Consider the following 12,564-nt stretch of genomic DNA (forward strand, 5'->3'; position numbering starts at 1 on the left):
TTATATTATATGTATATTAAATTTTAAATAAAGTAAGTTTTAAATTTATATATATATATATATATATATATATATATATATATCAGTTGTTCCAGAATTAGCTCTTCTTTCACTTGCCAAATTCTTGATTTTTAATTTGACATTCGCTTTTTGTTTAACGAAAATATCTCGCGATATAAATTTTTGAATAGTCAGACAAAAAATTGAGTGAATTTCTACGGATTAGGATCTAAAAAATGCAAACGGATATTAAAAGCTGACTCTTTCTTCCGGATATCTAGTAAATAAAAAACGAAAGCGAATAGCAGTAACTTCATCATGTCTCGTAATACATTCACTTTTCGCTCGCGGCGAATCATTTATTTTGTACGCGGAAGTTACGGTTAAACGTCGATTAGTAAGATAGAAAGTGAGTCAGCGATTGATAGCAATGATTATCTATCTAATAATGTCTAATTAACTGTGAACTCAAAGAAGCGATTAAAAGATTAACGCTTGGCGAATGATAGAATTGATACATGGGAGGTAACAATACAGGAATTTTTACTTTATTCTTTATACAGTAAAATGTATAATTGAATGCTGATCTTTGAATTTTTGTATCACAAGAATAATGAGAAATTGCAATTTAATACATAGCATTAAAACAATATTAAATTGTTAAATATTTTTCTATAATTATATAGTTTATGCTATATTTTAGATTTTCCACCAATATTGCTAATTTATTATAAATAAATATTATGTAGATTATACAATTAAATTAGTTAATATTAATTATTTATGTATAATCAATATTATAAGTGGTAAATATCATATTGAAATATATTTATATTTTTTTAAATAAATAAATAAATAAATTATATATATATATATATATATATATATATATATATATATATGTATGTATGTATGTATGTATGTATGTATGTATAATAGGATTTGAAAAAAATAAAAATAAAAATTATATGATTGAAAATAAATCAGATATGAAAATAGATACAAAATAACACATTGTACGTCAAAATAGAATATTCAACGCGTAGAAAACATACAACATCGTTTTTATATAACATACTATAACAATATTATAACGCACGACCACACCGCACATTATTTACGATTCATGATTTGTAATTATCGCATAATGATTATCGCGGCGCGACTTGGCTCGCGTTATGTGCGCCGTAAAACGCAACCGGAAAATTAATCCTTGTTTAATTTCAATTTAATGGCCTACCTCATCGATGAAGGCCGCGATTTCGGCGGGTGGGCATTAATTAACGGAATGGATACACATGGAGCCATTTGCGCGCCGGAAATCGCGCATGCCAAATAAGTCGATCACCTCGAAGAATCGCTCGCTGCAGATGGTATTACGGATCGATAAAGTGCGTCGGTTAACGATACGTATAAAGAGACGTTTAAATTGCACAGCGATATCGACATACGCGCTTTGAATACGTATTTATATCAAATTATATCGTCGAGCTTGAACATAGCATATTGCAAAAGAGTGCTAAGAATGTTTCAAAAAAATAGACCTTCAAAAATTTCCCTGAAAATTATGAAATACTACAATTTTTAACTTTGATAATTCTCAAATAAAAGTAATTTCATGTAAAAAATTTTTTTTAATTTAATAAATTTTGAATTTTTTATTGTATAACATTAATTAATAAGTAATGTTCCGAAAAGTTGTTAATCAATAGTGCGTTTATATCTTTCATTTTAAGAATTTAATTAATTAACTGATTATATATAAATTTTATTCATTTATATAATAACGCTAATTAACTTAATTAATTATTAAATTTAATCTCTCATGATATATTCTCTAGAAAAAATATATAACATAATTAACTTGAAATGAAAGTTCATATCAGTCTCTCATATGGCGTAGAAAAAATATTTGATTAGCTCAAAGAGATCAATGGCAGAATAGTTTCATTAATGATATTTTTCTTCAACCTTCGCGCAATCTTCTAATGGAAACAGAAAAGTGTTGTTTCAACCTCCTTTTTGCCAGTTTCTTCCTGAATTAATTGAACTGCTGTCGATTAGACGGAAGCTAAGATGTCCTCGATTCACGTTGTTTTTTGAAGTGAACATTTATATTTTTATCAAGAAAACTCACTAACAATACGTGATTTGAATAATTTATTTTCTCTCTTTGTTTATTTATATTGAACATTTCAATGGCATCCAACTCTTATAAGGATTTATTCCAGAGAAAAATAAAATATGTACAAAAGCAGAAAGAGAGAGAGAAAATTTTTCATTAAATATTTATTCTATACAGGATGTCTGATAATAATCGCCCCACTCGTAGCGTGCAGATGGAGCAAGTGAAGCCGAGCAAAAAAACTTTTAACTTTAGCATTTTGCGATTTTTGTAATAATTATTAAAAAATTAATTAAAAAAGATTAAGACTAATATGCGAGTATAAACGCATATTTCCTACTCGATTTCCCATTCTACATTACGGGTGGAGCGATTATTATCAGACACCCTGTATATGTATACATGTATTCAATCTTTTCCAAGACTTATTTCGAAGTATTCGAGAAATATTTATTTGAAAGTTTACAATTATTGAGAAAGAGTAATGTACGCGCATGTGATTGAAAACAATTAGTAAAATGTTGATAATATTGATAATGACGCTGACGTACTGTACGCAGAATATAGATTGTGTAAATCAAGTTTCCAATGAAAGAAGTTCTTTAGTATCCCCGTGAAAACGAAAACAATTTCTTGTTGCGTTTTTCGTTTATCTCCTCTTCTTCCGTTTACTATTATCGGCAATTCCGCTTAATTTGTAAGACGATAACACGAAGAGTACATTGCACGCCTGACGTTCCGTTTACAATGGAATTTCCACGTTACTTTGAGTCACAGCGAATAATAAACAAGGAATCCCGTGCAGTATTATTTAAAAGCGATTAGAATGTTAATTATAAACGGAAGAATTGTCTTCGATGTACGAAAGAATAATAGCTATATAATATAAGAATACATTGCATTCTAGGATTGGTTGATCGGGAAGTAATTTGATATTATGATGTAAACATGGAATACTTATTTCATAAAATATCCTTTTGTTTATTTCTAAGAAATAATTAATTGATTTCTCTTTATTATACGAGCTCTTTAATTATGAGATAGCTTATTTAAAAAATTTTTTTTTTTACTAATTTGTTTAATGGATACTTGTAGCATAATGTATACAATTATATATGCTATTTAGATTTTTTTTTTTAGTGATATTTTACATCGTATCATATTTTTATCAGCCGTGCGTGATTAGGCTATTTGCTTAAAAAAATAATAGTTTTCATGCCATACATGTATATGACATTCTATAATCACATCTTTTGTTCCTAAAACGATGGACGTTTTGAATAGTATTTCCATGACAGTACCGTACAGTACATTACGTCGATTAAATTATACGGGCGCGGTTATGTCATAAAGTAATGCGGTTGGCGGTATACGAAGCGGCACAAATCGAGTTTATCCTTTGCGAATTCTCGGAGCCTCCACCTCGTTAAAACATTCGCCGACAGTCGGCGGAATTTTCGTCTCGACGGACAACATTGTCCCGAACAACTCGATTGCTTCACACACACATACACACATATACACATGCATCTACACATTCCGGACTCTCTCTCTCTCTCTCTCTCTCTTTCCCTCAAGTTAGTCTTCCGGTGACGGAGTCCGGTAGCGTATATATCGATCCGTCGTCGTTGAGGACGACAGAGTTTCATCTTTGCGGTTCCGGAGTGATCGTTAAACGAGTCGGACAACGAAGAGGAAGAACATCTTCCCGTGTTGTTGCTCGATGGAAACACGTTATTTGCTTTGCTGGCTCGTTAGCGAAGAACTGTGGGAACTGTGGGAAATCCTCAGCTTTATTTTAATTGAGTTTCCTTCATTTATATACGAGTGATGAATTTCACAAGCGCGTCACGATGTGCGATTAATGAAATTTTTCATTTTATGAAGACATTTTCTATCTTATTGTTAAAACATGAACGATTTATCTTTTCGATACGATAATAATAATTAAACACATACGATAACGTATTCAAGATAATGAACGGATAAGCGGACGCGCAATAATACCAGTCGTTTCACGAGGTATATAAAACATGGGCAACGATATCGATTGATTGGCGCGCTACAAATATTATGAAGCTCCATATTGTTTAGAAAAAAAAAAAAACATTGTATAATAGTGGCATTATCATCGCTCTCCCGTCGAAAGCGTCGTTATTATCTTGTCCACGATGTAATATTGTTTATCGGCTTATAAATCTTACGAGAAACACTTTCAAGTTTTCTCTCGGAAAATAATAACGCGCGTCTGCGAAATAAGATTTTTTACGATTGCTCGTATTTGTGGAACAACCGTGTATAATGAAGTCTCGTCAAACGGTGAATTTTATTTGGATCGAACGTTCAATTCGGATTCACGAGACGATGCGCGATGTGTAGCGAAAGGAAATCAATTTTTGGCACGATGCCCCGTTCTTGCCAATTTTGCGACGCGGCGGTTTATAAAATATGGTAATAGGAAAATAAGGTCAATTCGCGCGTAAAACTCTGTGATTTAATGGCGTATTTATTACATAGTTGAATGAGTAAATACACAGCTTACCAGTTGCATGATTGTTATGCGCTTCGGTAAGAAACTAAAACGCGTAATTTCGGTAAATCCAATTCTCGACATTCTCTTTCTCTTTCTGTCTCATTCATCATGAGCGATGCGTTTATGCTGCGAGCGACTATTCTACTTTGATTATTCATTTATAATTTGTATATGTTTTCGGGGGAAAAAAAAAGATAAAATTGTCTATCACTTTTAAACATTACGCTAATATTGTAAGCATTGAGTAAGCATTGTTTCCCAATATTATTGCGCTTTCTTCCTCTTCTTAGCATAAATGATGTCATGCATGTCATCGAAACGAGCGCGGTTACATCGTAAACGCATCATGTTACGAAATAATTCCTCCGCGATTTCGCTGAAGCAATTGGCTTAAATCTAATTGCGATTATCATCATTTAACGTCACTCAATTAATATTCGCCGACAGTGAGTCGTCTTCGCAATTTCCTTGTACGGGGTATGGCTATAGGTAAAATTCCCGTGATTATTACGCGTATTTGATAATATTTAAAACGTGAGTCAGCTGGAGAATACGGCGGACGCAGGTGATGACAGGAAATGTTGAAATGTAACACGCGCGTTCGCATTCGTATACTACCTTTCTCCCTTTCGATGGAAGCCTAAAATTCCATCGCGTGTAAAAGAGGCGCCTCGTTTCTTTTTTCACTAGTTGCTTGCGCGTGATCTCGGTCACGTAGTACGCGACGCGACTGATACTTGGCTCAAGAAATTGCTCGCCGGTGAATGTACTGTCTACTACTGCGTTCAGCAATGGTGGATTATCGCGCGTATACGAGAATCGTTTGATGAACGTGTCTCGGCATAAGAAGGTCATCTTGGGACTCCCGATTGACGCGATATTAAATTATGACACGAGTAGATGAAAAAAAATCGCAATAATTATGAATTATGAATTATTTCTGAGAAAATATTTGGCTAGCAAAAAAAGATGTGCACGATTAAAAATTATCAAGAAATGATATTTTATTGTGGCTCTTTTTTTTTTATAGTATCAGTATGATAAATATAACGTATATTGGCGTCAATTTGTCTTTTATCATCGGCACAACGTATGAATAAAACTGTATGAAACTGGAAAAATTTTAACAGAGAACGCCTGCGAAAACATCGCCTGTCGCTTACATTGTACGCATTTGTTTGCAGTTGCCTACCTTTAGGCGCGATTATTCAGTTGTGATAATTGAAATAAGATAAATGAATAAGTATTTTTGAAACACACCGATCGAGATTGTATTATCGAGATTTATTGGCATAATTTTCTGGAATATGGATATTTACATTATTTAATTTAATTTATTTTTATTATCATTTGATTTATATTGCTACATACAGTTTTAACAAACTATGTCATCTCATTAATAAAAAGATTGTAGAGAAATATTGTATCTTCAGATTTTATATAAATTCTTACAAAGTAAACAGCACTCCGAAGAAATATCACAAATTTCCGGCTTTTCATGTTCAAAAGGGTTGAGAGATTTCGAATTTACGTGTCAGCGAGTAAATATTTCTGAGACGCGATTGCGCCTTAATCGTCGTATTTTCGTTGGAAGTCTGGTCGATTGGAAGGCCTGGCCTTGGCGGTTTTATTATTTATATCTCCGATGGTCGAGAATTCGCAACAGCGGTTGATTAATTGTCGATTTCTCGACTCCCACACCAATTTTCACGAGTGAATTACGCGATATCTCATCGCACGCGTACGAGTTACGTTCTCACGCCATACATCTTGGCGTCGACTTTCAATTGCTGCTGCGAAAAATCGCGAACATTACCCGTCGCGAAGTATTACGTAAATATTTGTTTTTTGGCGAAGTAATGCGGCGAGTGTGAAAGCGGCGAGCGTGTAAACAAGAATCATCGCGAAATTGTGCCAAAGTTATTTATATCTGTCCACCTATATTTATCCGGATTGGCGAGAATGTCGCGCCGTTAGGTCGCCTAATTAAATATTGTTCGATAATTCATTTTATTCCCACTTTCGAAATGTTTACGTTACGATAATTTTATTTTTGCTAGCCTTGCGATTGTTTCGACGACTAATTACTTGCACATCGTGCGATCGAGTGCAGTAATATAATTTACATCATGCTGAATGTCATCGATGAAATGCACTTTTTTTGGTCACACAAGTCACAGAAGTTCATGCAACTTTTGTGCGATTTAAATGAAATCTACATCCAAAAGTACAGCATTATATGTACGCTATTATTTTTGGTTCGCCTCCGTACTTGGATGTACGTCATGTAAAATTTCGATATTTGTATTTTCCAAAACATGAAATATTTCCTGAATTTGATGTGCATCACATGCGCATCTTCTTATAGCGCGCTCGTGTTTTGCTACTTAGTTGTTACTGAGAAGCTAAATATTGCACTAGCGCTAAGTGCTGAGATGACCGCAATTCTGAAAGCTTCCTTAATTTTTTGCACAAATTTGCTGTTTGAAAGGATCAAAATTTTCATCACTTAATTTGTGTGTCAGTAATATAATTTGATTCTTTGCCTGCTGTAGAAAAAGACAATACATTTCACTTCACACTTTTTGCTTGCAATGTAATTATATATATTGACAAAATTATACATAAAGATAGAAAAATTTGATTGATCTCTTATTTACTTCTTTTTGTTTAATATCTTTAAAGATAATTATTTTAAATCACAATTCTAAAAAAGAAAAAAATAATTCCTTTTAATTAATTAAAACTCAGTCCGAATTTAGCATGAATGAAAAATTTACATCAAGTATTAATCATTTTACATCAATTAATACAAAAGAAATTTACATCAATTAATACAAAAGATTTTTGTAAGTTGTATCATTTTATTGCGAGAAATGTGCAAATATATGTTGTTTTGAGGAGAGAGTGAATTTTTAGGCACCCAATAATTGGGAGACGCTGTTTCGAAGCGCGTCCCCAGTAACGAGTAAGCTCGCTAGGCCATGCTAATGTAATCAAATTAAAATGTCGGATGCAATTAGCGCGGGCAGAGACATAGCACCCTCCCGTGAGCGCACGCAAGTGCACGCAGTTGCTACTTCTCTCAAATTGACCGAATCGAGTGCAGTCGTTCGAAGTGTGACTGCATTTTCATGAGCTCGTTTCCCTCAGGAATGAAACCTAAAGCTGCATGTGCATCCAATGGAATGTTGCACTGCAATTCGATCGATATCTTCCTCGCGATTATAATTTCATTTAGATATGTCTCATCATTAACTTTGAACTTTTTTTACGGCAAATGCTTTTTACGCAACTCATGCTTATTTTTAATTTTAATTTAATTTTACAGTTTCTGCGTATGCTGTTGACATTTTTATTTAAACGATAATGTGTTTACTAAAGCGAACATTTTAGAGGAAATAACGTTACGATATTATTTCTACGGCGCATTTCTACTTGATTATGAATAGACAAAAAAGAGGGAATTTCGAATTATTAGATAATTTCATAAAATTTGTACAAAGAAATAGAAATTTTGTTTCAAGCAAATTAAATTTTTTTATATTGTAAAAAACATGTTATGCTTATAATTGCATGTTTGCATATTACAAATTAAAATATTACACATGCAAAGTCGTTTATTAAATTTTGCGAGAAGTTAAAATATTTTTAAACTACTGTATGTGGAAAATTGTTTCTTCGGGAAAAAATTACTTTTCAAGTATATAGGCAGGCTTCTTTTTTTGATTTAATTAAAATTTAATTTTTTTTAAGCTCGGCTGCGCATGTAGATTGCATGTGTTCTCATCATCCTTGTTTTGGATTGTTTGTTGCATCTCAGGTCCAGACGAATGTCCCAGGATGTCACCTCTTCGAAATCGACGGAGAACCTTTCAATGTCTTATTACAGGTATGCAAAACACACATTCATCGTCATTTTATTTCATTTTCCTCGGAGTTGGACTAGTAGAGCAAATTGTAAGTATCGTAGATATTTGTGATCCCACTATTATCGCTGATGTTTAGTAGTTACGGATTTTTTTACATCTAAAAGAAATATAAATTGTACATATAAAATACTAAGAATTAAGATATGTATTTGAATGATTTTTTAAAAATAATAAATAATTGAAAGAAATGTATTTTAATGTTTTTTTTTTCAATAATAGGTAACTGAAAGAAATATTAATTAATAAATAAATAAAACTATTAGAATTTTTGAGAACATTTGAAAAATTTTTTTTGTCGATGTCTAACATCGGTAGTCTTACAGTAAGACATCTATTTAGCCGTCATTATATTGATACATATATGTGTCTCTTGACATTTCATTAAAGTGTACGTGTTTTTGAAAATAATAATTGAAACGCGTTTTTAAATGCATGCTCAACAAATATCAATCGACGAACGATTTTAGAAGAAATCACACAATTGAAATATTTCGACGAATTTGATGAATGAGTCATTGCTATGACATAATATAAGTTCATTCACCGACTGTTTCATTCATGTTCGTTTTTTTTTTTTTTTCTTTTGCGAGGCATTACGCTATATCGTGTTATTCTAGTCTGCTCGCAAAAATTTCAGCGGATTTTATCTTTGTCGGCCACGCGTCCGCAGACTACTCGACTTATGGAGGTAATTCGCACGATTCGCATGGTTCGTTGCATCGTGAAATTGCGTGAATCGCGTTTTGTTATGGCTCAGCGAAATTGCCTTTACACTTGAGTATATTTTACAAATAGTGCCGCGCCAAATTATTAACGTCCACCTACCTACCTACGTATGTGTCCAATATGTTCTGCGAGAATAAGTCGCAACGAATGGATTCTCTCAACTTTATTTTCCAATGTACTAGAGACTCGATTCCACATTTCACATAAATTATGAATAAAAATATCTTTTTATTTATTACATGATAAATTGCATGTATAATATAATACTTTATTTCTATTGCACAAATTCTTTTGCGATTTTTTAAATTATTGTAATTTCTTTAAAGTGTATATATATATGTATATACACATTTTATATATATATATATATATATATATATATATATATATATAAACAAGTGTTTTATAAAATTTAATATTGTATTATTTTGTGGAAATAACAAGAAATTAATTCTTAAAAAAATGTTTGGAATGGAATACCTGCGTCACGATTTATTCTCGTTTTACTCTTTTTCTTTCTATTTCTGCAAATTTCTCTTTGCTTAATCAAATTTCCTGTGCAAGGAGCAGAGATTATAAACGAGAGCAAAGTTAATTAACAATCACGTTTACTCTATTACAGGAGCAAGAGTCGTAGCGTGGATCATGGATTTACGGCACCCTTCGATTTGGATTCTTTGCGGAACAAGGTTGAAGGACGCTTCGAATCTGTCGATAAGCTCACGAAAGGTGAGCATACATTACTTTTTATTAATTAACTTTAATTAATTGAAACAAATTCCATTGGTTTTTTTTTAAATATACCTTATTGGGCTACATATGTTATCCCATTTAACTATACAAGCGTTACTGTAATGATGAAATTATTTTATCAAAGATATCAATTAATCTTCCTGTAAATAAATTATAAAAGTTAAATAGATTTATTCTGCAAAAATATATTTAAGCTTAAAAGTTCATAAATCAAGAATATCTAGATTTTATCTTTACCATATAATTTTTATTACACGGTGGATTTAATATTAAGCAGCTGCGACAGCTTTTCATTATCTTCAAACTATATATCATATCATGAAATATATGTTCTTTTCATAATAAATTCAAGTCAATGTGCTGCCGCTCTATCGAAAGGAGATTTTTTAATAAAATGCGATATTCATCAATGTCACATATAGAAGATTTGCTCGTCCAATGATCCGCGACAGATCCGATACGGAAGTTCCAGGCAGATCGCGAATTGAATAGCCTGACCATGATGGCCACGTAATGTAGACCAGATGAAGGTCTCGGGAATCCGGGCTATGTTTCGGGCCGCGTGCAACCTTACTCGGGCGAGTTACATTGACTTACTTTCTCAAAGTGGCACAAGTGCCACGTGTGATCGATCGCCCTATCCCGCGTGTACTTCCAATCGACGGGTTACCAACGCCGGCGCGTAACGGAGAAACTAATGAACACTAATTGACGCTTGGGATTAAGGATAAAGTGGTATGGTAATTAATGTAGCAGCGTTTCGGCGAACGGTACGCCGTGATCCGACCTTGAGAAATTGATAAAGTTACAAGCGTGTGGCGAAACACGGGTGTGTGGGTTGTCGGCCGTAATTAATTTTTAATCGGGATGAATAATTCAGGAACAATGAATAATTTGTTCATTTGTTTAATGTAATCTGACAAGATGGGCAATATATACATATCATTAATCTTTTAAATTAATCTCTCTGATGATTGTCTATCGAAGTATGTACTTTTTATTGCATTTACCAGTCAACATTATACTATAATTATTACGAGAGAAATTTATCGTAAAAGTATGCGACTTTGCAATAATTTATCTTTGTAAATTATGTAAGTTTATCATGATAATTAGATTGGAATCTTTTTATAATTTATATTTAATATTATATATATATATATATATATATATATATATATATATGTTTGTATTATGATGTGTATAATATTAATTTGATTTATTTAGAATATTACATTTATATTTGTGACAGAAATTAAAGAAATTTGTGTGTTTGGAATGATCTCATCGTGCTTCGCTCTATTTCTCGTATATGAGAGTACCATGAAAATTTAGATTCTATCTCGATAGCCCCGCAAGCAGTTTATTAAATCCGCTTCAAGCATGCGAATAACCCAGATACAGTGCGAACATTTAAATCATTCACCGTGCATATGCGCCCGCGCGGACGTGGCTTTAATAGCATCCGAAGGTTCGCCAAGAGGGACAATTGTTTCCAACTATCGCTAGAAATTTATCTCATTACCTGCGCCAGCCGTTTGCGGAATTGCACGTCTGAGAAATAATTCGGTCGACAGTCTAGTTTTCCACGTTCAAAGTAATACAATGTGCTCGCAACGATATTATGAAATAAATCTCGCGGAAAATCATTTTTATCGCATAAATTTATTATTATTATTATTATTATTATTATTCGATATTTTATTTCACGAAATTAAATTAATCCGATTTTAGCGACTCAAGGTAAACCACTATTTATTAATTATTTTATGTTACATTATATACCAAACTAAATATATTATTAACACTTAAACCATTTAAACCATTTTGTGATAATGCTTTAATGCCAATATCGATTACATATTTAATTTTAAGGACGATTATAGGCAGAAATTGTTTCTCAAGAGAAAAAAATTGAGAAAAACTCGAGACTAGCGATGTTCCGATGAACGCCATGCAAGCTGTCGACATTGACGTTTTTATTGGAATTGTCTTTGGGGATATGTATGCACATGTGTGCAACTGTTTACATTGTAACGACACTGGTTGCGCATAGGCTGTACAAACATTTATTAACGATTATGCATGAATATCAAGTCCGCGAACAAGCGAGACTATGAAAGTTTCTTTTTGGAAACCGGAAGTGCGAAGAAATAAAGGACGGAAATTTATTCGTACGAACATATTCGTCGTGATTAGCAAACACATTCGCCGAATATATAGTGTTAACCTTCATCTAAACGCATTTAAATATTCCGTTTCGTTTCTTTTTCCTCTAACTTTCAAACTCAAATAGCAGGATGTGTTTTATGACGAGATGAAATATCGCGCGTATCGCATCCGATTATTTTTAGCATTTTTCAGGTGTCATTGCGGAAATGACAATAGTTCGATATTATTACAAATTAATTGAACAAACACATTTCTGTTTTAATTCGAGAATATAATTTTATATTTAAGATGTAAGAATATAACTCAAATATATAATATTTCAA

The 12,564-nt window shown here is 32.5% G+C and overlaps 1 protein-coding gene across 10 annotated transcripts in view; it reads left to right on the plus strand.

Moving 5' to 3' along the window:
• Positions 1–12,564, plus strand: part of LOC126859011 (TLD domain-containing protein 2) — a 120,618-nt gene that overhangs the window by 65,040 nt on the left and 43,014 nt on the right. For 7 of the 10 annotated variants that reach the window (XM_050609859.1, XM_050609860.1, XM_050609857.1 and 4 more), the window contains 2 exons: positions 8,482–8,550; positions 9,939–10,045. In XM_050609859.1, the coding sequence (XP_050465816.1) occupies positions 8,482–8,550; positions 9,939–10,045 (176 nt within the window). The remainder of the gene's footprint in view (positions 1–8,481; positions 8,551–9,938; positions 10,046–12,564) is intronic. The other 3 variants (XM_050609865.1, XM_050609858.1, XM_050609855.1) reach the window with 1 other exon arrangement.

The sequence above is a fragment of the Cataglyphis hispanica genome, chromosome 2 (genome assembly GCF_021464435.1).
Source record: "Cataglyphis hispanica isolate Lineage 1 chromosome 2, ULB_Chis1_1.0, whole genome shotgun sequence".
In the NCBI taxonomy this organism is placed as follows: domain Eukaryota; kingdom Metazoa; phylum Arthropoda; class Insecta; order Hymenoptera; family Formicidae; genus Cataglyphis; species Cataglyphis hispanica.